This window comes from Protopterus annectens, chromosome 3.part0 (genome assembly GCF_019279795.1).
Source record: "Protopterus annectens isolate FY-2018-M chromosome 3.part0, PAN1.0, whole genome shotgun sequence".
NCBI classification, from domain to species: Eukaryota; Metazoa; Chordata; order Ceratodontiformes; family Protopteridae; genus Protopterus; species Protopterus annectens.
This window is the reverse complement of record NC_056731.1, coordinates 651,877,273-651,901,080: the sequence shown is the minus strand read 5'-3', so window position 1 is coordinate 651,901,080 and position 23,808 is coordinate 651,877,273. Positions and strand designations below refer to the sequence as shown.

The 23,808-nt window shown below is 41.9% G+C and overlaps 1 protein-coding gene across 4 annotated transcripts in view; it reads right to left on the bottom strand.

Moving 5' to 3' along the window:
* SNRK (SNF related kinase) overlaps positions 1-23,808 on the bottom strand; it is a 1,018,029-nt gene that overhangs the window by 305,646 nt on the left and 688,575 nt on the right. For all 4 annotated transcript variants that reach the window (XM_044065049.1, XM_044065051.1, XM_044065052.1 and 1 more), the window contains one exon: positions 19,212-19,346. In XM_044065049.1, coding sequence (XP_043920984.1) covers positions 19,212-19,346 — 135 coding nt within the window. The remainder of the gene's footprint in view (positions 1-19,211; positions 19,347-23,808) is intronic.

The following is a 23,808-nucleotide window of genomic DNA, read 5'->3' as shown; positions in this document are numbered from 1 at the left end:
ATACCTTCTTACCCAACCTGTCTAAAGCCCTAGAATCGTCTGAAGGGGTAGGGTTTTTGGCTGTAGTAGCCTTAATACCTTTAGGTCCCTGGGAAATGGTCTCTGGATCCGCAGTGGGATTTTTAAAGAGAAATTTGTGAGAGTTAGGTACTCTGTAGCATCTGTCAGGTTTTCTAGGAGCTGGTGGTAAAGTATCAGGGGTAAGACTGGATTCCATGAAGGCATTATCTACAATATCCAGGACAGGGGGTATAGCTAAAGGCCTATTCTGAGGCAAGTCTAAAAATTCCCGGAGTCTCTTTTTGGACTGTGTGTAGTCCTGGCATTCCCAGCTGAAATGCTCCCTTACGGTATGCAAGGTTTCATCGAAAGAAAAGTCCTCTGGGGGGAGGCAGAGGGAATGGAATCCTCTGCAACTGAGTCCTCATAGGTAGATAAGGATATGTCCTGATAATCACAGGGTCAGAATCACTGGACTCATGGTCTGTAGAATCAGAAGGAAAATCAATTATTTGTCTGTTAAGAAGGGGAAGGCCGGCTTCCCCTAATTAAAGTAATAAGGTCTTCAGCCATTCTAAGCATTTGTTTCTGTGGCATGGGAGCTAGAGAATGCACTTTGGTCGTCAGTTTACTAGGCGTAGTGCGAACTCTGGGCCTGAGAAATTTGGTAGTTCTAGTCATTAACGAAGTAGTCAGTTTAATACGAACATCGGAAGGTCTGAATACACCCTCAGAAGCCAGTGCCTGCACAGCGGCTCCGGACCCATCCATGGTAGAGACATCTGCAGGTGCCATAGTCGAAGAAGCATCTCACGGCATACCAGACTCCAAATGGGTCTCAGTAGAGGCCTGCGAATCTGTAGAAGTGGGTAACAGGGGATATGAAAGCACCTCACTGAGTACCGGCATACTAGCGACTAGCTTAATGGAAGCGTTGTCAGCAGTTTTGGACCTATGCGGTCTGTCTTTATCCTTACATATTTTTGGAAGATCGATAGTCGGATGGCTTATCGAAGCCATTTTGGAATACAGTGAACGAGAGCGAAAGAATTTAGCGACAAAAATAGCCCGACGACGAATAGTTCGGGCGTTGAACAAGGCACAAAACTGAGGGACGTCATGGTCTGGGCCTAAACAGGTGATGCAGTAAGAATGAAAATCTCTGTGAGGTATTTGCTTTCCACAGGCAAGACAATTGTTAACTTTTTCTGACATCAGTTAGAGCAAAAAAAAAGGATCCACAATGGGGTACTTAGCTTTAGAAGACTTCAGGATTGAAACTCGAAAAACGAAAATTTCAGGAAGAGGCCGACTGACAATTGCGAAAGTACAATTGTGTACACTTACCATAAATGTAGATGTTCAAGTGTATTCACTGTTGCAGTCATCACATTTGGGTTATCTGCTTGCAGTAGCCCTCAGTCAGCCTGATTATCAAAGTCTTGGGTCCTGCGTCGGTTGCTGTCTCATCTTCCATGACATCAAGTAGTCAGGGGTATAAAGCATGCAGGCGACGCCACTACATCAGTTTTTCTTGCACCAGATGTCAGGTGCCCCCCATAATGGGAAGCAATTACATACAAGGTTACACCTCCAACGAAAAAGCAAATACACCAAAAAGCTTTAAGCATAGTAAAACAAGAATAGAGGTATAGTCAATAGAAGTCAGGGGGCTGGAGGAGGGTAACCAAGACTGCAACAGTGAATACACTCGAACATCTACATTTATGGTAAGTGTACACAACTGTACTATGTTCTTCGTGTTTCACTGTTACAATCATCACATTTGGGTGGATTCCCAAAGCTAAGGATGGGAGGAGGTAATTAGATAGCATTAGGACCAGCTATAAAGCCCTGCAAAACTGCAGTGGCAAAGCCAGCTCTAGATTTAGAAAAAAATGGCAAGTGGTAATGCTTTGTGAAGGTATGTACAGAACTCCAGGTAGCAGCTTCTAGGATGTCCCTGGTAGGGACACCTCTGAGAAAGGCTGTACAGGTAGATGCAGCCCTGGTTGAATGTGATCTTATCCCCTGTGGGGTAGGTTTTCCATGGTGCTTATAGCAGAAATTAATGCAATGGCCTAGCCACTTAGAAATGGTTTGCTTTGAAACGGCCTTCCCCTCTGCCCCTGCAGCAAATGCAACCAGCAGCTGTTCAGATTTCCTGAGAGGCTTAGTCCTGTCCATGAAAAATCTAAGTTGTCTGTGTACGTCCAAGCAGTGCAGTATTCGTTCCCCTTTGTTCTGTGGATTAGAAAAGAAGGTTGGCAAATGAATGGACTTATTAAGGGCCAGACTGGATACCACCTTGGGCATGAAGGACACCCTGTCCGCATGAAAGATGATGAAAGGCTCCACTGCCATGAGGGCCTGTAACTCAGACACCCTTCTTGCTGAAGTGATGGCTGGAAGGAAGGCTGTTTTCCAAGAAAGGAATTTCAACTCTGCATTTGCAGTTGGCTCAAAGGGATGTAGAGTGAGCTTTTGCAATACAAAGTTAAGGTCCCAGGCTGGTGTACAGGCTCTCCTGGGTGGTCTTAAGTTTTTGGCCCCTCTGAGGAATTGCTTCAGCAGTAGATGAGAGAAGATGGGTGGCTCTGTATTGTAATGAGCTGAAATGGCTGAGGCATGAATTTTGATAGAAGAAAAGGAAAGGCTTGTAACCTGCTCTGAAGCGTAGGTATCTTCTGCAAGATTCCCTTATTGGGATGTGCAGGTAGGCTTCCTTTAAATCCAGTGTTGCCAATAAGGCATCTTTGCCTAGCATGGGAAGCAGTTGATGAAGAGTTACCATCTTGAATTTTGGGATTACCAAAAAAGTGTTTAGGATAGACAGGTCCAGGATAGGACGCCAGGAATTGTCTTTTCTGGGTACCTGGAAAAGTCTTGAGTAGAAACCTTGCCCCCATTCTTCTTCTGGGACAGGATGAATAGCCCTGATGCTTAAAAGAGAGAGAGAATTTGCTTTTGAGCCTCTGCCCACTGATTTGGGGGTAGGTCTGGCCAACCGCTTGGGGTTGGTAAGGAGTGGAAGTGAAATCTGTATCCTTGGGAAACTATATTTAAAACCCATTTCCCTGGGTAATGAGCTACTAATTTTTTGCATGCAGGGCAATCTTTCCCCGTAAAGTAACAGTCAGTTGAGCAGGGCTTGGAAGATTTAAAGTTAAGTCAATGAGACAGTTTACCATAGGGGGGAGACTTGCTACTCCCTGCTTTGGAAGTGGGAGCCCCCCACTGCTTAGGCCTGTGAGTACCCTGGGACTGTAGCCTGGTTGTTCTGCTGGTTCTGAGTTTGGACTGAGAAGGCCTGGAAGAGGCAGGAAAGGACCAATTCTTAGAGGGCCAATGCCTACTAAATCTGGGAGGCTGTACTTGCAGGAAATCTAAGTTTGCATAGATTTAGCTTTCTTCTCCATCTTTTTAAGTTCTTCTTCTGCTTTGTTGCCAAACAGGCGGCCTTGGTTTAAGGGAGAATCCAGTAATTTAGCTTTAACATGATCTGGCAAAGATTGCTCCTTAAGCCAAGCATGCCTTCTAAATACAGACCCAGTGACAACAGCGATGCAAGATGCCTCTAATGAATCAAAACCACATTGCAAAGTATGTTTTCCAACTTGTTCAGCAGAATGCATTAAATACCGTAAATCTTTTATTTTCAGCACAGTCTGGAATCATCATCATTTTCTGTTTAAGCAATCCAATAATATGCTGCTGATACGTTAACATATGAAACTGGTAGTTTAAGGCCCTACTGCCCAAGGCTGCAGAAGTGTATACCTTCTGACCCCATCTATCCAGCGCCCTGGAATCTCTATCAGAGGGGGTAGGACTTTTGGCAGTAGTAGCCTTAATGCCCTTGGGTCCCTGTGAAATGGTCTTAGAATCTGCAGCAGGATTTTTAAAGAGGAACTTGTGAGAGTCAGGTACCCTGTAATACCTATCAGGTTTTCTGGGAGCAGGAGGTAAAGAGTCAGGGGCCAAGCTAGATTCCGAGAAGGCATCATCTACAATGTCCAGTACAGGAGGGATAGCTAAAGGCCTGTGTTGAGGTAGGAGTAAGAATTCCCTAAGCCTCTTTTTGGAGTGAGAGTAATCCTGGCTTTCCCAGCAGAAATGCTCCCTAAGAGTATGCAAGGTTTCACCAAAAGAGAAATCCTCTGGAGGGGAAGCAGAGGGAATGGAATCCTCTGCATCAGAATCCTCATAGGTAGATAAGGGTAAATCCTGGTCATAAGTGAAAACAGAAATTTCAGAGAATCCTGATCAGAAGAATCAGAAGGAAAATCAGTCCTAGGTCTCTTAGAGGGGAAGGGTGGCTTCCCCGGATTAAAGTAATAAGGTCTTCAACCATTCTTATCATTTGTTTTTTAGGCATAGGGGCCTGACCATGCTGTCTGGGCGTCTGTTTTCTAGGCATGGATCGAGTTTTAGGCCTTGAAGAAGAAGATGGCGTTGGTTTAATATGCAAATCAGTAGGCCTGAATATACCCTCAGAAGCCGGTGCCTGCATAGTGGCTCCGGACCCATCCAAGGTAGAGACATCCGCAGGTTCCACAGTCAAAGAAGCATCTCACGGCATACCGAACTCCAAATGGGTCTCAGTTGAGGCCTGTGAATCTGAAGTAGCTGGTATCAGGGGCTGCGAAAGCACCTCACTGAGTACCGGCGAACTGGCGACTAGCTTAGGAGAAGCGTCGTCGGCAGCTTTGGACCTATGCGGTCTGTCTCTGTCTTTATCTTTGCGTTTTTTCGGAATGTCGGTAGTCGGGTGGCTTAGCAAAGCCATTTCTGGATAATTGAACAGAGTACCAAAATATTTAGATGCGTAAATTAACTGACTACGAATAGTATGAGGTTTGAATAAGGCACAAAACCGACGGCGAGGTACGTTGTGGTCTGGGCCTAAGCAAGTAATGCAGTACGAATGAAAATCTTTATGAGGTATTTGCTTTCCACAAGAAATACAATTGTTAACTTTTACTAACATTGGTTTAGAGCAAGAAAAAGGATCCCCAACAAGGTACTTAGCTTAGTTGAAGACTTCGGATCTGAAACTCGAAAACAAACATTTCAGGACTCTGCCGACCGGCACTTGCGAACTGCTTCTGCTTCGGGCACCGCACAGCAAGAAAGACTGATGTAATAGTGTCGGCTGCATGCTTTATACCCCTGACTACCCGACGTCATGGAAGATGAGACAGCAAACGACGCAGGACCCAAGACTTTGATAATCAGGCCGATTGAGAGCTACTGCAAGCAGATAACCCAAATGTGATGACTACAACAGTGAAACACTAAAAACATCTGCTTCTGGCTCCCGCGTGGCAAGAAAAGCTGACGTAATGGTGTCGGCTGCATGTTTTATACCCCTGATGATCTGACGTCATGGAAGAGGCGACAGCATCCAACACAGAAATCCCAAGACTCTGGTATTCGGGCTACCTGCAGGCAGATAACCCAAGTGTGATGACTGCAACAGTGAAACACGAAAAACATCAGTAAAACTCATTAAATCTAAAGCAACAGTAGTCCTGAGCACAGACTATGGTGGGAGTGGTAGTATGACCTTAAGAAATGCAGTGCCAATACCAACCGCAGTGCTTGGAAAAGGTGTGGACTTCAGTCCAACAGGTGGTGTGAGCTAACACATTCTAAAGGAAGGCTGCTTTAGTGGTTACTACTCTAGTAGAGGGAAGTCCTTACTTGTCCTTGCAAGGATTTCCATAGTAATCAGAACAAAGAACGATATAATTAGTTAGCTAGTTAAAGAGGCCTTGTTTTGACATGGATCTGCCTTTTTCTGTGATTTAAAGGAAATGAATAATTGAACAATTCATGAAGTCTCTGGCTCCAAGCAGTACCTGACCTGACACCGTACATCAAACTAATGTAAAAATAATTTCTTCTCCTTTGTTTTGCTTTGTAGCTTGGGGGAGGGGAAAGGCTGGTAGTTAAATGATTCAATTTAGAGCTATTTCAGAAACCACTGTCAGCTTACAGTGCTAATGAGACTGCATCCCTCCCCCTTGTTTATACACCCTATACAATAATGGTGTTGTTTGTAATAATCCTAATTACACTTTGCACTGACGCACAGCTGAAGGCTTGAAGGACAAACATTATGGGCAGCATCTCTTTGCTGATGGTATGTTTTTTCTGTCCATGCAGGTCCATGTCCCCTAGACTTTGAGTGACCCTGTGTGTTCCCCCAAGCCAGGTATGCTGCATCTGTCACTCGAGTTTGAATCACATGCAGTGGAACAAAGGACACTCCCAAGTTGTGGAGGACCTGTTCTGCCAACCAACATAATTTGCTCTGCATGGCTGGAATGACTGAATATGATGTTGGTACTTTTGCCACAAAAGTCCCTCAGTTACTGCTAGAGATTTGCCCACACATAAAACCTGGCCAGAGAGACAATATTTATGGCTGACAAGAGTCTATCTACATTTCCCTTGTTGTCAGACTATACTTTTGCTGCTGTTCTTAAAAAGGATTTGTTAAACACATCAACATGCTTCCTGAAGGAGAAATACTATGGGTTGCTTGTCATCAAATTCTGTTCTCAGAAAGGTCTTCCTGTATGAATAAAGATGGTCTTAATTTTTGGTAACTGACAAGAAATGCTAAGACTGCTTACAGAGGATATGGTGTAGTACTGGGTCTTCACCAAAACTCTGAGGGTTACTAGAAATAAAAGCAGGCATGGAGACTGCAGAAAATTTTCTTATGGTTAGGAATATGTTCAGCAATAACAGGTTAAAAATAGGTCTCAAAGTCTAATCATTTCTAGGGACTAGGAACAGTCTGGAACAAACCCCTAACCCTTCTCCTTTCAGAGGTACTCCTTCCTTAGCAAATAATGCAAGTAGCTGATGTAGTACTAACTATGCCATTGAAACTTGAGAAGGACGAGGCACACAAGGTTCAAAACTCTTCAACTCTTATCTTGTATGCGGACACGGTCAAATCCCACACCCAGATAGCAAAGGCAAAAGCAAACCATTGTTCCTTGAACAAGTCAGTCTTCTTCTGGAGTGGAGAGAGATTGGGAGGAAGCAAGTTTATGGCTACATAGTCAATACTTATGAACACTGTACACAGAGGGCTAAAGCCAAGAAAATCCACCTGGAGCACTTGAACATCAGGTCAAGGGGGATGGTAGTGAGCAGTTGACACTGGCTCACTCATCACTGCGGAGGAAGAAGATGTGGTTCTGATTGGCTGATCACCAATATGATTAGGGCTGAGCCTGAAACTGGGCAATACTGATCAGTGCACTACCCTGGTAAATACACATACATAAAGAAATAAATATGTAAGAGGATTACCACACATCACTGAAAAGAGCAATGACTGTGGATGTGAGCATGTCTCTGGCATGTTACTGTTGGTAGTCTTTGGCATTGCATGTGCTGTAGCATACGTGACCATTTGAAATGTAAGGACCAGCTAGAGTGAGTCCTGAAATGCAGAGACTGAATGGCCAAAAATGGACTTCAGTCTGAGAAGGCCACTTCCCAGAATATCCCATTTCGCTGAGGTATGGTTATCTAGCAGTTGGTATAAATAAGTCTGTGGGGTGTGGAAAAAGAACTTAAAGGAGAACAGCAATCTTTGAGATAAGCTTTTTTACTGGGTTTTTGGTCTTTTTTGTTTTCCGGTTGTTGGCACTTAACATTTTAAGTATCGAAATTTCAATAGGAAGCTAAAAGCACACCCCAACAAAAATGTAATCACTCATGTCTGTCACCTGTGGGAGGCATTAGGGCTCATTAAAAATGTCTCAGCCAACCATGACAATGGTGGGTTATTCAGAACAGCCATCTTGACAGACTGTGAGAAGCGACACTAGCAGAAATCTGAGGCAAGCAGTAATGGTCTTCCCCTTCAGGTTGCCTGGGCAGCTAGCTAGTCCATATGGTCTAGATGCTGATTTGTAACAGGAAGGCTGATTGCCAATGGGTGGCTGTGACACAGCACTAACATTCATGCCTTCTGGACGAAGGTTCTCTCCAGTCAGCTCTCACCAGTCAGTTGCTACGCACCACTAATAAGTAACTACTGGAGGGAGAGGGGAATGGTGGTTAGCAGATATGGAAGTAAAATGCCTAGACAGAAAAAAAGAAATGAAGACCATTCTCTTGAGACTGAGGCCCATTACTTCTACCACTTCCCTGTTTGTTGCCTACCTATACCTCTTAACTCCTCTTCACGAACTTGCATCAAAAGCTTCCCTTTGCATGAACTAGTCAGATTATGCTTGCTTCTTATAAAAGCATGACCTCTTCACTGGAAATGTCTGTTGTATTCAGGAACAAGAAAGTGAAATAACTGCTTACCATTTTCTTCTGGCTTTTTAAACACTATTTCTGGATGGAGAGTTGAAGAAAATGTACTTATCCTAAGGGCATAATAGGACCTGCCTCTTGATATCCTCTGACAGGAATTAGATTCACAACCAAGCATTCCTCCTCATCACTGTGTCACACCCTGAAGAACCATCAATGGCACTATGTAATGGTAAGTCTAACTAGATTTAAGGTGACTAAGTGAGCTTTAAAAGTTTCCGTCTTGGTACAAAACTGCAAACAAGGGACTTGGCACCTTGGGCAGCATATCTATTTGGCACTGCACTCCCCACCATATCTAGTACCCCAATGTCTGTTTCATTTTGTTGAAGATCCACGTGTTTACTTTTTTTTGTGAAGAGACGCTGGTGATTCGCTAGCGTCAGTGTTGCTTTCATTTGTAAATACTGTACTGTATGTAGAAACCACGGTGTCTTGTTTCGGGTGTTTTACTTCTTTCCCGCCGGGGTTTGAAATGTTAAATTGTAGGGGGCTTCACTTGTGGAACGATCCTTGTGAGAACGTACACTGACGGCTACAATCGCATATTTGCTGGAGTTAGTTGTGAGAAGTGTCAGACACTAGGGCTGACCATTTCTTCCTTTTGCTGCTTTTATTTTCAGATTCCCCAGTTTTTCTTTTCTTTTCATTACTTATTGTGTAGCTGGTACCATCATGGGCGCTTACCTGTCACAACCAAACACTGTGAAGACGTCATTCAAAGGGGGCAATGAAACGCTTAGCTATGCAGTGTCTGCGATGCAGGGATGGAGAGTTTCTATGGAGGTAAGGCATCTTCCTTTTCTCCATACTTTTGGAATAATTTTACTCTTATTTCCTTTATTTTTCTGTTTATAGTTTTATTTCTTTTCACCGTCACAAGAATGTCTAGTTCTGGCTAAAAAGTGATATGTTGTTTTGGAAGTAGTTGCTACTGAAGTGCATAGGTGATTATATTTGCTTACGAGGTGTAGTACTGCGAAACTGTTAGGTTGTCATTTTCATTGTGCTTTGCTCATACCCTTGAATGAAGATGTACCAGTGTGTATAAGTGCGTATGTTTCGATGTCGTTGATCCCGCCCCCAATAGACCAATGTTTGTAGTGCTGCATGTGTCTTTTGTAAGTATATAACAATTCTTCTAATATACGCACATTTTCTTAAATATTTTTTAATTGAAAGTAAATGTAGCCCGTGGGTATTTCTTTCCCCCACTTTTTCTCCGCATATATGAGTCCGATTATGTTTACTCTGCAGCATTGCCTGAATGAATGAATGTGTGCACTGGAAGACGAATTATCCATGATCTGAATATATTGTTACTTTTTTATACATTTTATTAGTTACATTTTTGCGGTGTCTTCTGGTGACATGTTCAGTGGTGGGCTGAGCATCATGATGGGGAACCGTTGGAAAGTTTTACAGTCGGTCACACCGGTCTGTTTTATAGGACAGGCACCGAGTTTTCTGGGACCATTCTTAAATTTGAGGATATGTAATTTAATTGGTGTTGCTAAATTGAGATGCAGTGTAAGCATGGGACATAGTGTTTGTTTAAACTGGACTGCACACACACTTCGCTTACGTTGAGCATATTGAGCAGTACCATCAGGGGGAAAAACTTGTAAAGAGCACCACGTAAACTATTTTGTGAGCCATAGCCTTCATCAGTTCTCAATTGTGTGGTAATGTCGTGGACCCTTCCAAGTATTATGAAGCGTGAATCCCTTTTTTGCCATTTTGCTTGTTTTAATATCCTTATCAAATGAGGCGCCTTGTAAATAATTTCGTGTCTTCTCTGTTCAGACCTGAACATTTTCACACACGTGCAGTGTTGTCTCTGCCTAATGTAGATTGGAATTTTGTTCCAAAGCATGCTAAGTCTTTGGGACAGGAATCTATCCCTCCAGCACGTCCTATTTATTATTGTGAGTTTTAGATCTCTAGAGCGTGTGGCTCGAGGGGATAAGGTTTTCTTTAGGTGGTGCATGTCCATCAATTCTGGGTTGGACATGGCCTTTTATGTCAGGCAAAGATCACCTCTGAGTAGGCGTATGCAATAGTGTACAACTGGAGTTTCTTTAGTCGTGCTGCACAGAGCATCCGTTTGAGGCCAGTGATCCTCTTGGCGAGGTACTTCTGTGGTCTTTCCAGCTGTTGCAGGTGTGTTGTAAGTTGTTTGTCTTTTGGCTTTTCCCTGTTAGGGGTCGCCACAGCAGAACTCTGGTCCGCTAATGATTGGCAGTTGGTTTTTATGGTGTCGAGTTGCCAGCCCGATGCCCAGCCTTCAAAGGCATGCCCACTCAACGCGGGGAGGACATGCAGACTCCCCACAGAAGGCACTCCCAAGCCGAGAATCGAACGGGAGAACCTCTTGCTGTGTGGCAACAACCCTACCGCTGCACCACCACGGACGTACATCCCAAATGGGGCATTGTACTCTATGATGGGTCTGATGAGTAGAGGGGCACAATCTTGATCTGAATGTGAACCCTTTTGTGATTAGGTGGGCCACATAGAAGGATTTTCTAACCACTTTGGCAATGTGATTTTCAAAGGTGAGATTACTATCTACTTAGTTCCCCAGATCCCTTAATGAGCCTTCCGTGTTTAGGGGACTATCACCTATGTGGCAGTTTGTGGGTACTTTGTTTTTTTACAAAGGGGATGACTATGCACTTTCTGGCGTTTAGTTTGAGGCCATGCTTTGACACCAGGTATCTGTCTCAGTGAGACCTTTTGGAGGATGTCTGTGTCAGCAAGAGAGTCAGTTATAGCCCCTAGTTTGCAGTATTCTGTGAACCTGGCCAGCCATAGTCCTCCTATGCTTGCCTGTACCTCTGATCAGTAAATGCCGAACAGGACTGGTCCTAGGACTGAGCCCTGGGGAATGCCACTTGTAACTGGTTTAGAGTCTGACCTAGCTTCTGCAACTCTCTCCATGTGGGTTCTGTCCATGAGACAGTTGGCAACTCTTCTTGTGATGTAGGGGTTTATGTTCAGGCTGGTGAGCTTGTCTATGATGCCAGAATGGGGAATAGTGTTGAAGGCCTTGGCGAGGTCTAGGTAGGCTGTGTACCACCTTTCCCTTGTCTATATCCTTGGTAATTGTCTCAGAAAAGTTCACCAGGTTTAGGAGGCATGATCTGCCCTTAAAGCCAAACTGGGTAGGGTCCAGTGTTTGGAGGTTCCCAATGTCTCTCTTAATGAGTTGCATGATGATGCGCTCCGTAGTCTTGCAGACCAAGCTAGTCAGGCGTGTAGGGTGATAGTTCCCAGGGTCGGTTGTGGCTCTACCTTTGTGGAGCGGAATAACCGTTGCTGTGCTCTATGGGTATGTATCTTGAGGAGAGGCTGAGTTTGAACATTGTGTTTAGGTGAGGAGTTGGTTCGTCTATGAGCTTGTGTAGGACACAGCCGTTGTGTTTTTGGCTTTGACGAGGGCTGTTTTAACCAGAGTGTCTGTGATTTCAGGGACTCTACATTCTTCTGGTATGGTTATGGACCCTTTTGCGGGTGAGGGGTTAGGTTCTGCCAGGGTGTTGGCGATATTGGTCAGTTGAGTGTATTTTGTGCCATTCTGCACTAACTCCAAGCAGATCTGAGCATTGCCACTTAAATTCTTGACATAGCTAAAGAATGCTTTGTGGTTATCTTCGGAGTCCTTGGCAAGTTTACTTTCAGAGCTCGCCTTGGATGATTTTGAGGGAGCATAGTTTCTTGCCGATACTGATCAGAGATGTCTTCCCTTCTTGGGATTTTACTTTCTTCTGTATTAGTTTTCTCCTTCTATTGTATAATGTGTATATGGCAGGAGTTCACCAGACTGGTTTCCTTTTCTTGGAGGAGTGAGTCTTGGTTTTGTTTGGGATAGCACAATCCATGCATTCTTGTAGGTGCCCGTAGAGTGCATTACTAAAGGATTTTGCAGCTTGGACAGCGTTATCCTTTAGCGTGGGGGCTTTGAAACTTCCCACCTCAGTCTTAATGTGAAGTGTGCTTTTGAAAAGTTTTTCACAGTGGTTTCTTTGACCAGGGTTGTGGCGAAATGTGGATATCCAGAATGATTAATTTATGGTTAGATCTAACCAGCGAGGGGTTTAATTCTGGTGTGGAACACAGGGTGTCAATGTTGGTGATGACTAGGTCCAATATGTTGTCACCTCTGGTGGGAGTGCTGAGCAGTTGATCCAGGGCATTTGGAGTTTTTATAAATTCTAGGAAATGTTGGGCAAGGGAGTTTGTACTTGTAATTCTTCCAGTTAATGTTTTGGGTAATTGAAATCACCCAATATCGGGGTGTTTGGTAGGACCTTTGTTTCCAGGAATGCGGAGTGGTGGTCCTGGGACATGGTGGGTGATCTGTAGCAAGCTATAATTTGAATAGCAGTTTTGCCCATTGTTAGTTGCATGTGGATGATCTCTTGAGTATCGTGCTGTGCCACTAACCTGGAGGTGTGGGTATCCCTGATTTGAATATGGATACTCGCCTGCCTTTTGTATTTCAGTCTGGGTTTTGTGGCCGAAATGCATGGTATGAGTTGTAGCCTGGTAGTGCTAGGGTGCTCTCTGGAGCCTTAAACCTGGTTTCTGTTGCTGCACATATATCAGTTTTTCTCCATGCTGAGGAGTGCCTCGAGTGCATGCATTTTGAGGTTTAGACTTCTGGCATTGAGTAGCATTACCGTCATTTTTTTGTTACTTGTGCTATTTATGGCGCTAGGTTTGTCTCTTGAGCCTTGCCTAAAAAAAGGCACTATGGGGGTGGCAAGAGCCTTGGCCAGTATTCGAAAGCCTAAGGGTGACCGGTGCAAGCCATCTCTAGCAAAGCAGCGTGGCTTGTCAAGCATGTCATCCCAGGCTGACAGACACTGGATCCCCTTTGAATGACACCAGAAGCTTAGCCAGTTGTTGAATTTGATAATTTTTTCTGTATACCCATGGTATCATTCTTGGTGAGGGCAGGATACTACTCTGGGTCAGGGTCATACCGGCTTGGGCTACGTGATCAGAGAACTCCTGCATGTCTCATGTAGTCCAGGGATGTACGGCCCAGGTCATTCACACCGACATAGACAATGACAGATTCATATTTGTACTTGTTCTAGAGTTACCTGACTGCTTGTGTTATGTGGCGGATCCTGGCACCTGACAGACAGCTAACAGTAACCTCCTTGTTCAGCCTAGTGAGTGGGATGTCAGTGTGCCTGTTCATCTATCACTAGTGTGTTTGGTATGTCATTTTGCCTCAAGGGCTGTGATTCTGTGACGCTGGTTTTGTGAAATGTTTCATGGTTTGTGTTGGGGGGGGTGGAGGTTGCTTGGATGTCTGCTTTGGAGGTCTCTTGCTTCTGCAGATTTTTATTTAGAGCCTCCGAGTATGTTTTAGTGTATTTGTGTCTTTTTTGCCGGTGCTGGTTTCATGGGTCTATGTGAGACTTGTGGTGTGATGCAAGTAATTCCCTTCTCCTCTTGATTGCCTGGCCCAGTCTTGGGTTGAGAGAGCTTAGCCTCCAGTTTGGCTGTATAATTGCAACTCTCGCATGTATTAGTGTTTGGTGGAAGGAGGAGAGGGTTGTGTGTGTACATGAGGCAATTGTAACATTGCCTCAAAATGCCCAGATTCACCAGTTGGACCGGAGAGTACACCTGAAACTGCCCTTTGGACATGCCTGGATAGGTACAGTGAACTGTTTTACTGATTGGCTGATAAGGTCGATAGAGAGCCTTGTCCTTCCCTACAGTATAGGGGGAGTCTAGTGCTAAGGTTTGTTAGTGCTTGCTATGAGTTTTGAGCAAGTGCCAGGATGAGAAGTGAATGGTTTGAGTGCCTGTTGAAAGTTTGTCTATTTCCAATGGAAAAATTGAAGAGTAGACTTTGTGGAGCCAGGAATAGTTATACACTAGGTAACCAGCACTGCCCAGCGTGTAAGACTGCGCAAATGCAGGTTTTATAGCAGGGGAATGAAAGACAGAGAAGTTAGCCCAAAATGGCTAATAAACTACTAACTTCTGGGTTGAAACCACTCCTCCAGGGACAGATAGGCTGCTCAAAGCTCCCTCTCTCACAGTGAACAGAGAAACTTCCTTCTATCCAAGTTAAGGTATGGGCAAACACAGAAACTTGTAACACAGCCCTGAATTCAGCACTAACTTGAAAACTGGACTATACTAGCTTAGAAAAGCGGGGAAAACAAGTTTTTTTTTTCCAGAAAATAAAGCAGATATAATAAATAAAAAAAAAAACACTTTAAATGCACAGAAATGGCTATCACACAACCTACAATAGTTAAACAGGCAATTTAAACACAAAAACAATTTTGTTAAAATGCAGGCAGTAAAATAAGCACAATATGTAGCTGAAACGAGCTTTTTAAATTATGTGCAAAGAAAAGTTAAAATGCATACTAGACGGAGGTGAATATTTGTGACATTAATAAAAATGATATGTCCTTGTTTCGACTTGCATACAAATCTGACTTAAGGACAGACTAAAAAATGGATCTTGTCCTTAACCCGGACTGACTGTCTGTATAAAAATGCTTATGTATTTAATGTTTGTGAAGTTGTATTCACACTTGCGCAAATGTGAGTATTGTGTATGGATTTGTGGAAATAGAGGCTGTTAAGATTTTCATACATGCAGTGAACAATACTGAGCACAGTTGTGAATGCTGACATCAGTTCTGCAGTAAATCAAAAGTGATCTTGATTTAAAAAAAGATTGCATAAATTTTTCTGAGGGTATGGCAATAGTGGGAACATGGTTATTGGGGATGGCACCTTTTATTTATTGAAAAGGTGCTGAGAGAAGAGACATTTGAAGGAAGCTGTCAGAAGGGCACAGACATTTGTGAATGGTAGCATAAGTTTGGATGATTTGTGAGCTGGTGTCTGCGTGCTTGGAAATGTGATTTACGGTAATGTGGCTTGAAGAGTATGATCGCTAGAGCCCCCCCAGATAGTTTACACACAGTAGTTATGTAACACTGTCATGTAGACAACTGTATAAACCTGTCAAAACTAAGCAGAAATGTAAAGGAAAGAGAAGAGTGGTCTGCATGCATAAATAGTTAATACAAGTAGTGTTAATGGGGGAATAACAGGCCTGCCCCTGCGGATAGGGGGGCTTGTTAACCCCTGGATGGTCTGTTATTTCCCTTTATAACACTCATTCTGGAGGGCATAAGTTTACTGTTGTACTGTAGTTTTTTTTTTTTTTTTTTTTTTTTTTTTTTAATATTTTTAGTGTAAAATGGTTCTTCAGCTTAATGTTTCCAACTTGGTGTAATATGTAATTGTTGGTGGTGCTGTTTTACACTGTTTTTAGTTATCGAAGTATGTTGTGTATACAACTGTGCACAGACTGACGGAAAAACTCAACCAAACGTATATGCCAATAGTTGTTTGGCATTCGCATTTTAAAATAAATAACATATGTACATACACACACATGTTTAATCTTTATGTGCAAGTGCATTAGATGGCATAGAAAGTACAGGAAAATAGGATTATAATACATAAGATTTCTATCGGTAACTTCCGTTTAATATCCAACTGAAAAAAAATAATGAAAACCAAATTGGTGCCAACTGGGTAAATGGTTTACCAAATAATAAAATTCTGTCCCAAATGCTCATAAAGTGAAGCAAACCAGAACAGCAGAAGGCTTTAAAACCAAAGGTGCTTTGTTAAAAGGATGTTGGTGCTTTTACGGTACACATGCTCTGCCTCTTTAGCCATAATTATCAGTTTTTAACCTTGCTGGCTAGGCTTACTTAGGCCCTTGGGCGATAGCCTGGTACTTGCCTATGAACAATTGTATTGATTTATATGATATGGATGTAAACGAACTAAACAATGAGTAAAAAGGTCACAGAAAAAACAATTGATTAAAAACACACACAAATTCTAGCAAAGCTAGAATTTCCACTGTGTGATAACTTGCACCTCTTGAATCAGAGGCAACATGGGATGTATGTAAATTACCATTTAAGGCTATTTCGGTTAAATGGCATTTCTGAATGTGTGTGTTTTTTTTTTTTTTTTTTTTTTTTTTTTAGCTTGTTAGTTGGGATATTTTTTGTAGACACCTTTAGGTTTATGGGTATCAGTTGGGTATGACTACTCTTTCCAAAAGTCAAACATTCCTCTTATGCTGTGCTGATGAGAAGAAGACAGAAATGTGCATGTCCACAGCTAGAGGGGTTTGCCTTTGTTGGCCTGAAATTGCCCATAAAGACTTGAAGGACCACTACAGGCAAACAATGAAAAAATGTATATTCTTTATCTTGCCATGATTTACTGCACCTCCTAAAACTGCCTGTAGCAAAATAAGTACTCCTTAATTTTTATTTATTTATTTTTTTTTATTTAAGTCTTGCCTGCCCTCATGGGGGCAGACATTCCGATTCCTTTGGAAAGCTAAATCTGTCTCTATGGACAGACTGCGAGAACAAGTAGCCCTACCATTTGTTGTCAGACTAAACTTCCATTCACTTAAAATGGACCACCTGAAAAAAAAATGCCAAGTTTGAGAGTCTGCAGCTGAAGTGTCAGACTGGTATGTGCTGAGTTTTACAAATGTCGTTCCTAATGATGTACTACACATTCTCTGAAAGAAACTTGCAAAAGTGTCAAATTACTGAGTTAAAAAAGACTTTTCACAAGGAGCAGTTTTGTAAGTTTCATTTCCTGGCCAAGTTACTCCTCCCATCTCCCCTCCTTCAGTGGGCTACAGTCTACCATTTCCAGCTTGGGTAGATTCCAACTATTTCACTTCTGAACAGCATTTCCCCAAGAATAAAAAAAACAGAAACAAAGCACACACATCAGTCCAGAGTTTGGACCAATCTAGCATTTCTTAATGTGCACAGTAAAACTTTCAGTTTATAATGCATTCTCGTTGCTGACATGGTTCTCTTTTACATAGTTATTCTCTTATAGCATAACCTGAACTTACAGTATTTAATGCCAAGCTTTACAACTGTTGTCAGTTTCTTAACAATGACCTCCCAAGCCTCTGACGTGTCCCAGTACTTTTTCAATATACTGCAAATACATAGATTAATACAAATATTTGTGCACATGACATGTACAATAATACACACATATTCTGCTTTTGGCTTTCCCGGTTAGGGGTCGCCACAGCAGATCACCTGTCTGCTCATGATTGGCAGTGGAGTTTTTTTTACAGTGTCGAGTTACCAGCCCGGTTCCCAACCTTCCACAGAAAGCACACACTCGCGCCTAGGGCCAGTTTAGAGTGTTCAATCCTATTTTGGGTTAATTCACAGGTTAACATTATCAGTACTGTTATTACTTCACATATATATGCAGAAGCAATGTGTTACTTTGGAGACTTATCTGATTTTATTATTTTGCATGCCACTATGACAAGGAAATATTGAGTCCTCACCATGTTGCTAATCTTAGCAGGTAACTACAAAAAAAATCAAATCTATTTACGTAAGTTACTGTAATCTTCTAATGGATAGCCTACTGAATTTTTTTTTTTATTATGTTCATAAGCGTGTACTAGGCTAATGGCCCTAGAGCCTTTACAACCTAGCCCATACAATTACCCTGGCATTATGAGAGTCATGGCTTAGTGGTAGGTCATACAGACTAGTTTTACCAAGGTTCTGGGTTCGAGACTGGCAGTGGGAATTTATTTTGGGTAAAGGGAAGGTGGCCTAATGGTTAAGGTGTTTGCCTTACAAACACAAGGTGCAGGGTTTGAGTCTCACAAGGGATAATTGGCTAAGCTTAAAATGGCTCGCAAGAGCAGTTAGCTTAGTACTAATCTATGAACCTATGATTAATTAATGACAGCTTGTAAACTATCAAACTTTTTAAGAACACTGACAGTTTACAAGCTGCCATTAAATCACTAAATATAGAGAGCCGAGAAGCTGTCAAACTATTCGGATATTAAATTACACTACCAAAAAAAAAAAAAGACTGCTTACAAGCTTCCATGACCAAATAATGCCAGCTCATAAGCTGGCAATGTGTTCTGCTGGTTTTAAAGGTTCAACAACACCTATATGTTGGCACCATTTGCCCCTCACTTCCTACAGCACCATCTTAAAAAGGTTCTCTGCTGTCTCTTCCATTTGTCTGAAAATATCCCACTGGTACTGCAACATCTACATCTGGACAAAATGGCTGAAATGCTAAGGCTGGCCAAAATACTTTCTTCCTAAATCTGTCAAGCACCTTGCTTTCCTTATTCAGAAAAAGCAACAGGGTTCTTATACAAATGTTTTGCTCTCTCCACCAGGCAGAAACTACCAGGCTTTATGGCCATGGGTGGAGAACCTGGCTTAAATGAAGTGCACTACAGGTGTCTTTAAATGCCAATATACTACTACTGATTTTAAAATAAAATACATAAAAAGTGAGAAATTAGTTTTTCTTATTGGCCATAGTTGAGTAGCTTTTCACCTGTAGTTAAGGGCATAATTTACAAATTTATAATCAAATAGGAACATGTTTGGCGAGACAGACAAAAAGCAACAAAACAAGGACAAGAACAAATGAAACTATGTATTTAAATGTTTTGGGGACTGTGGTATTTTACAGAAAGGGTTGCAAGTAATAGAAAAATCTTGAAATATTTCAAGTAAAAGTAAGCAAGAAAACTTCAAAAGAAGCTTTAAAAACAGAAACAAATAAAAAAATCAGGTTTGAAGCTAGAATGCATAAGAAAGCTGTACTGGATTGGTTGAAATAAAAAAAAAATATCATATGAGCATGTATGATGCAGAATAAACTGACTTTTAAGACCCTTATTACACTGGTAAGCACCTTTTCCTGCTTTAACATTGGTCTGCAGCCATAAACAGGCTTACCTGAACTGGGCTTTAATGTTACTTGGGCTGGTAGATCTGTTTTGCAATTCCTTTTCTTGTTTTTCTCTTAGGATCCTTTCAGCCAGAAGGAAGTAAGTAGCAGTGATGTGATTATACTTGTTGGTCTCCAGAGCCCTTGACAGGAAAGAGAAAGAAAGCTACATCACATACATAACACAGTTTTGGGAAAAAAAAGGGACATTCAGATGACAATTTACCCTATGACCCGCCCCCCCCCCCCCCAGTAAGTAGTCATGCCTGAAAATGTAGTTTCATGTTCTTTGACATCTTGACAAATCTTTAGGCTTATTTAAAGCCAGGCAACCTAAGAGAATAAGCTCAGTTATCAAAGCAGGACATGTTCATGCAAGCTTCCCGAAACAACGACAGAAAATAAATCATTGTGCACTTCACTAAACTGAATTCTTACATCAAGACCTTTAGCAAAAGTGTGATAGTTAAATGAAGAACCTATAAATTACAGAAGGAATACGTTTCGCCCACAAATAAAGACAGACTACATGCTTTACTTTGTAGAGAAAGTAACAAATGACAACAGTAATAGATTTCTGCTTAGAGAAGCACAATTTGCATTCCTTAGATCTGCAGGATACAAGCACAATCCTCTCTCTCTACCTTGCCAGCTGCTGCTCTACAGGGAATAGAATACACACCTGTTCTGCTAAAAAAAAAAAAAAAAAAAAAAGAGAGAGAGATGTGCCCTACTTTTATGAAAAGCTGAATTATGCTGGCAGGGCATATTTTTTTTTTTTTTTAATTTTTAGAGATGAAGCAACCACATATTTGATGTATTACAAAGCAACTCTAAAACCCTCATGGGTTTTAGAACCACACCCAGTGAGACTTGTTCTGCTTCTGTGCACAAGCATGTTCCAGAAGTTCAGCAAATTTTCTAGGGCAGGCAACCTTTCACTGATTTAATGAGCTTCATTTTGTAAACATGCTCTCGGTGTACTTACATGTGGCAGTCTCAAAACAATGTTAACCCTGGCAGACACTGCCATGTGGCAGTCTCAAAACAATGTTATGCCTAACAGACACTGCTGCTTTTAGTCATTTCAGTACAACATGGCAAAGCTACATATTTCTTAATAAAGGTTCACTTAGGTCAATACCGTGATGACTTGATGTAGCAGAAAGCAAGTACAAACAGCACTCCTCCCACAGAATTCTTTCACCTATGTCAGACATTCACTGCAGCCAAATTTTAACACAGACCTAACAGATTTACAGACCTTTTGGCATGTTCTGCAAAGAAAAAAAAAATGCTGTAGCTCAGGACAGGATCAACCCTCTGGATCGATGCCAGGATACAGGATACCCAAGTAGGCAACAATCAAAATTCCCACTGAGTTTCATTTTTTGGATACTTTCTCTCTTGGAAAACAAAATGAATTTCCTACAGTCATAAGTGGAACCACATGCCCCCCCCATCCTCCCACACTAATCCTGTGGCACTTGGTCAGCCTCACACACAAACTCATTTTCTTACAAGGCAGACAGTTTGGATGAAGGGAAGACAAGCTTCCAACATGCAGCAGACAGGCATTTTTTACGTTCTAACTTCCAAAACTTCCTACACTCATTTGAACAGTGGCTTCTGGATCAAAGTGTAATGAGCACAACTGTTAGATTCCCCAAACAGCTATACCCCATAGTTAAAATATGTATGAACTTCATCTCTACAGTCATGTCCTTTTGTCTCCACATGGTAGTGTTAGTGACAATCCCTAGAGTACTCCTTGCTCTCTGCTCTCAGCTAGTCCTTTGCCACCCCAGTAGCTATCTGAACATAGGTCACTGGCAACACAGGATAACCTTCCCCAGGCCCAAAAGAATAGAATCACACAACACACTGTAGTATAGTTGGCTACCTCTGCCCAGTGTAGAGCATACAATTACCAATTCAGCTCAAAAGAACTACAAGGACAAAACCATTCACATAATACAGACTCCCAAGATTAAACTTCAGAAACACACGGACACTAAGAAATAAAAGAAAAAGAGGCACCTCTTATCAAATACAAGTATAAGTACATTTTACATATAAACTGTGAATATTTCATCCCAATGAGTGCATACTCAAAATACACATATAGGAAGGTACAGAGAATATTTTTTTTTTGTTTATTCTACTAATAACAATACACACTTTTTATGTACCTATGAACTGTGGTAAATGTCCAAAGTACTTACAAAGGAGTCCGCAAAACCCTTTGGAATATATGGATTCACTATCTTGAGGAAGGCTGGGATAGCATTAATTGAATTTTGAAGCTGGGAAAGTAACACTCTGCTGATTGGGCATAAGCCACTACTGACTAATAATTTTACTTGAAAATTACAGCATATATAAAGATGGTTCTGAGTTTTTCACCATGCAGATTCAAAATGAAGTCCAAGAAGGGAGGGAACAATGCTGCTCACTTTCCTTCCAGAAAACGCATGCATACTTGTCTGAAGGAAAGGGTGGGGAGGAAGATGGTCAAAACAGCAAAAATTATACAACATGGTGATAGAGTGCTTAAATCTTGGGAAATTGATGTTAGAGGTAAAAAATTAAGTAGAAGAAACTGAAAAAGATGGAGTAATGCAGAAAGTTAAACAATTTGCACTGTAAACACATGACAAAGAAAATACTTAAACAGTAAGATAAGAACATATGAAAACTATAAAACATTTCATACATAACTCCAGATATTTCACTAAGGTAGTCAAATGAAATATCCTACAATTATCATTCAGGTGTAGTAAACACCAAGGCATTTGGGAACAAAAGGTATGGTTTCCACAAATGGATCAGTTAATTGAGTTTCATCTAGTGATTGCTTACTGTGGCAAGCAACTATAAACACCACTGTTGCTGTTCTTGTGCAGATGTGAGATTTACCAAAGACAGTATGGTTGTATCATCTGTAGTGCTTTTGACAATTCCAGTAGATAGGAACACAAAGTCTGCTTCTCCCAAGAGATGATTACTTCAGATTTCCGGGGGAGACACCTATAAGTTTAACAGCTGCAAAGATATTTCTTCCAATACTGGACAAGATATACGCTTGGAATTTCACAGACAATGAAGTGGCAACAGCTCTCCATTCAACAGTTTCTTAAAAAACTGTAACAGTTTGAACCCACTGACCCAAAAGCAATGTATGATTAACTGACTAGTTGAAAACCATTCAGTACGCAAATAGAGACTTTGGGAATTGAGGCTAGGACTACTGCAGAGTCTTGGTCTTGCAGCATGCAGTCTTCAAAGCTTGTGCCAAACTACCAGACTAGTCAGATAAGCTAACCACTTTTATGCAGATTCATCACAGAAAGAAGTCTTATGTTGCTGCAAGCAAATGGAATTGTGGAGAGGTTTACAATGCAATGCTAGTAAAGCTGTAAGGAAGGACTGCATCAAGTGGGTACCATAGAAATATTTTATCACAATGTTGAGAAGCTGTTCAGGACACCTGACCATGTTGCCTTCAAGTCTGACATGCATTTATATTTTTAGAAAAATATTATTTTAATGTGTAAACATAATCAAAACTATGGTAATGTCTGTCCAAATTTGCAGTGTTCCCAGGTTCAGACTGTACCAAAAAGCTTTGATGGCTACAACGGCTGCCAGCATCTCTTTTTGGTTTAAGTGCAGCTTTCCTTGGTCTGGGGTCCAGACACCCTGCACCTTCATGTGGCCTAAGTGTGCTCCACAAGCAACATCTGAACTGTCTGTGGTGATGATCAGGTTTGATTCCGTCACGGGGAAGTATGTCCCTGAATTCTGCAAGACGGTGTTTTTGCACCAGACTAGTTCCCTTTTCAAGCAGGGGAGGAGGACAGTCTCCCCACCAGAGTGATGGGGAGGGTGTGGGATGGGGGATTGTGGGTAATCACAGCTGTTGCCTGGGGGGAATAAAGTCCTTGGAACCCCCATGTCTAGGGCACTGTTCAGGTTGCCACCTCCTAGAGTGTTTGGGTCTCTTTGCTCAGAGAAGGCCTCCCCTTTTCTTATATACAGGAAAAGGGCCAAGGTTTAGAAGGACAACTTCTACTAAATCTAAGAGTGGGACATAGAATTCCTTCATAGTTTTTGTTTTTCTTTTTTGTCCAACTTTTCAAAAACTATTTCTGCAGGATGGCTAAAAAGGAACTCCTTATTCCAATGGGGCATCCACGACTGTTAGATAGAATAGGACAATTCTTCATCGCCCTCAGAACCAGAGTAGTCAGAATCTTCTTGAAAGAAGACATTCCTCCTCCTTTTAATGGAAGGAGCTTCTGAGGTAGGCAGCTGTGGTTTGGCTGGGCTCCCTAGACTACATGAAGGCCTTGAATTCTTGAGCTATCTTCAGAATGTCCTGTGATTCAACCTACGTTGTAGCAGCTGAGGACTCGATAGTTGGTGGTGGCAGTGGCAAGCTAACTGGTCTCTTAGGTTTGAGTGTCTGTTTAGAAGAGGAGGACTCAGGACATGGACAGCAGACTGCAACCTCAGTCCATATTCCTCTCGTTTAATCATATCCAGCAGTGGAAGAATTACCTGCCTAGCTAACCAACATACGAGTGTTGGAGGACAAAGCCT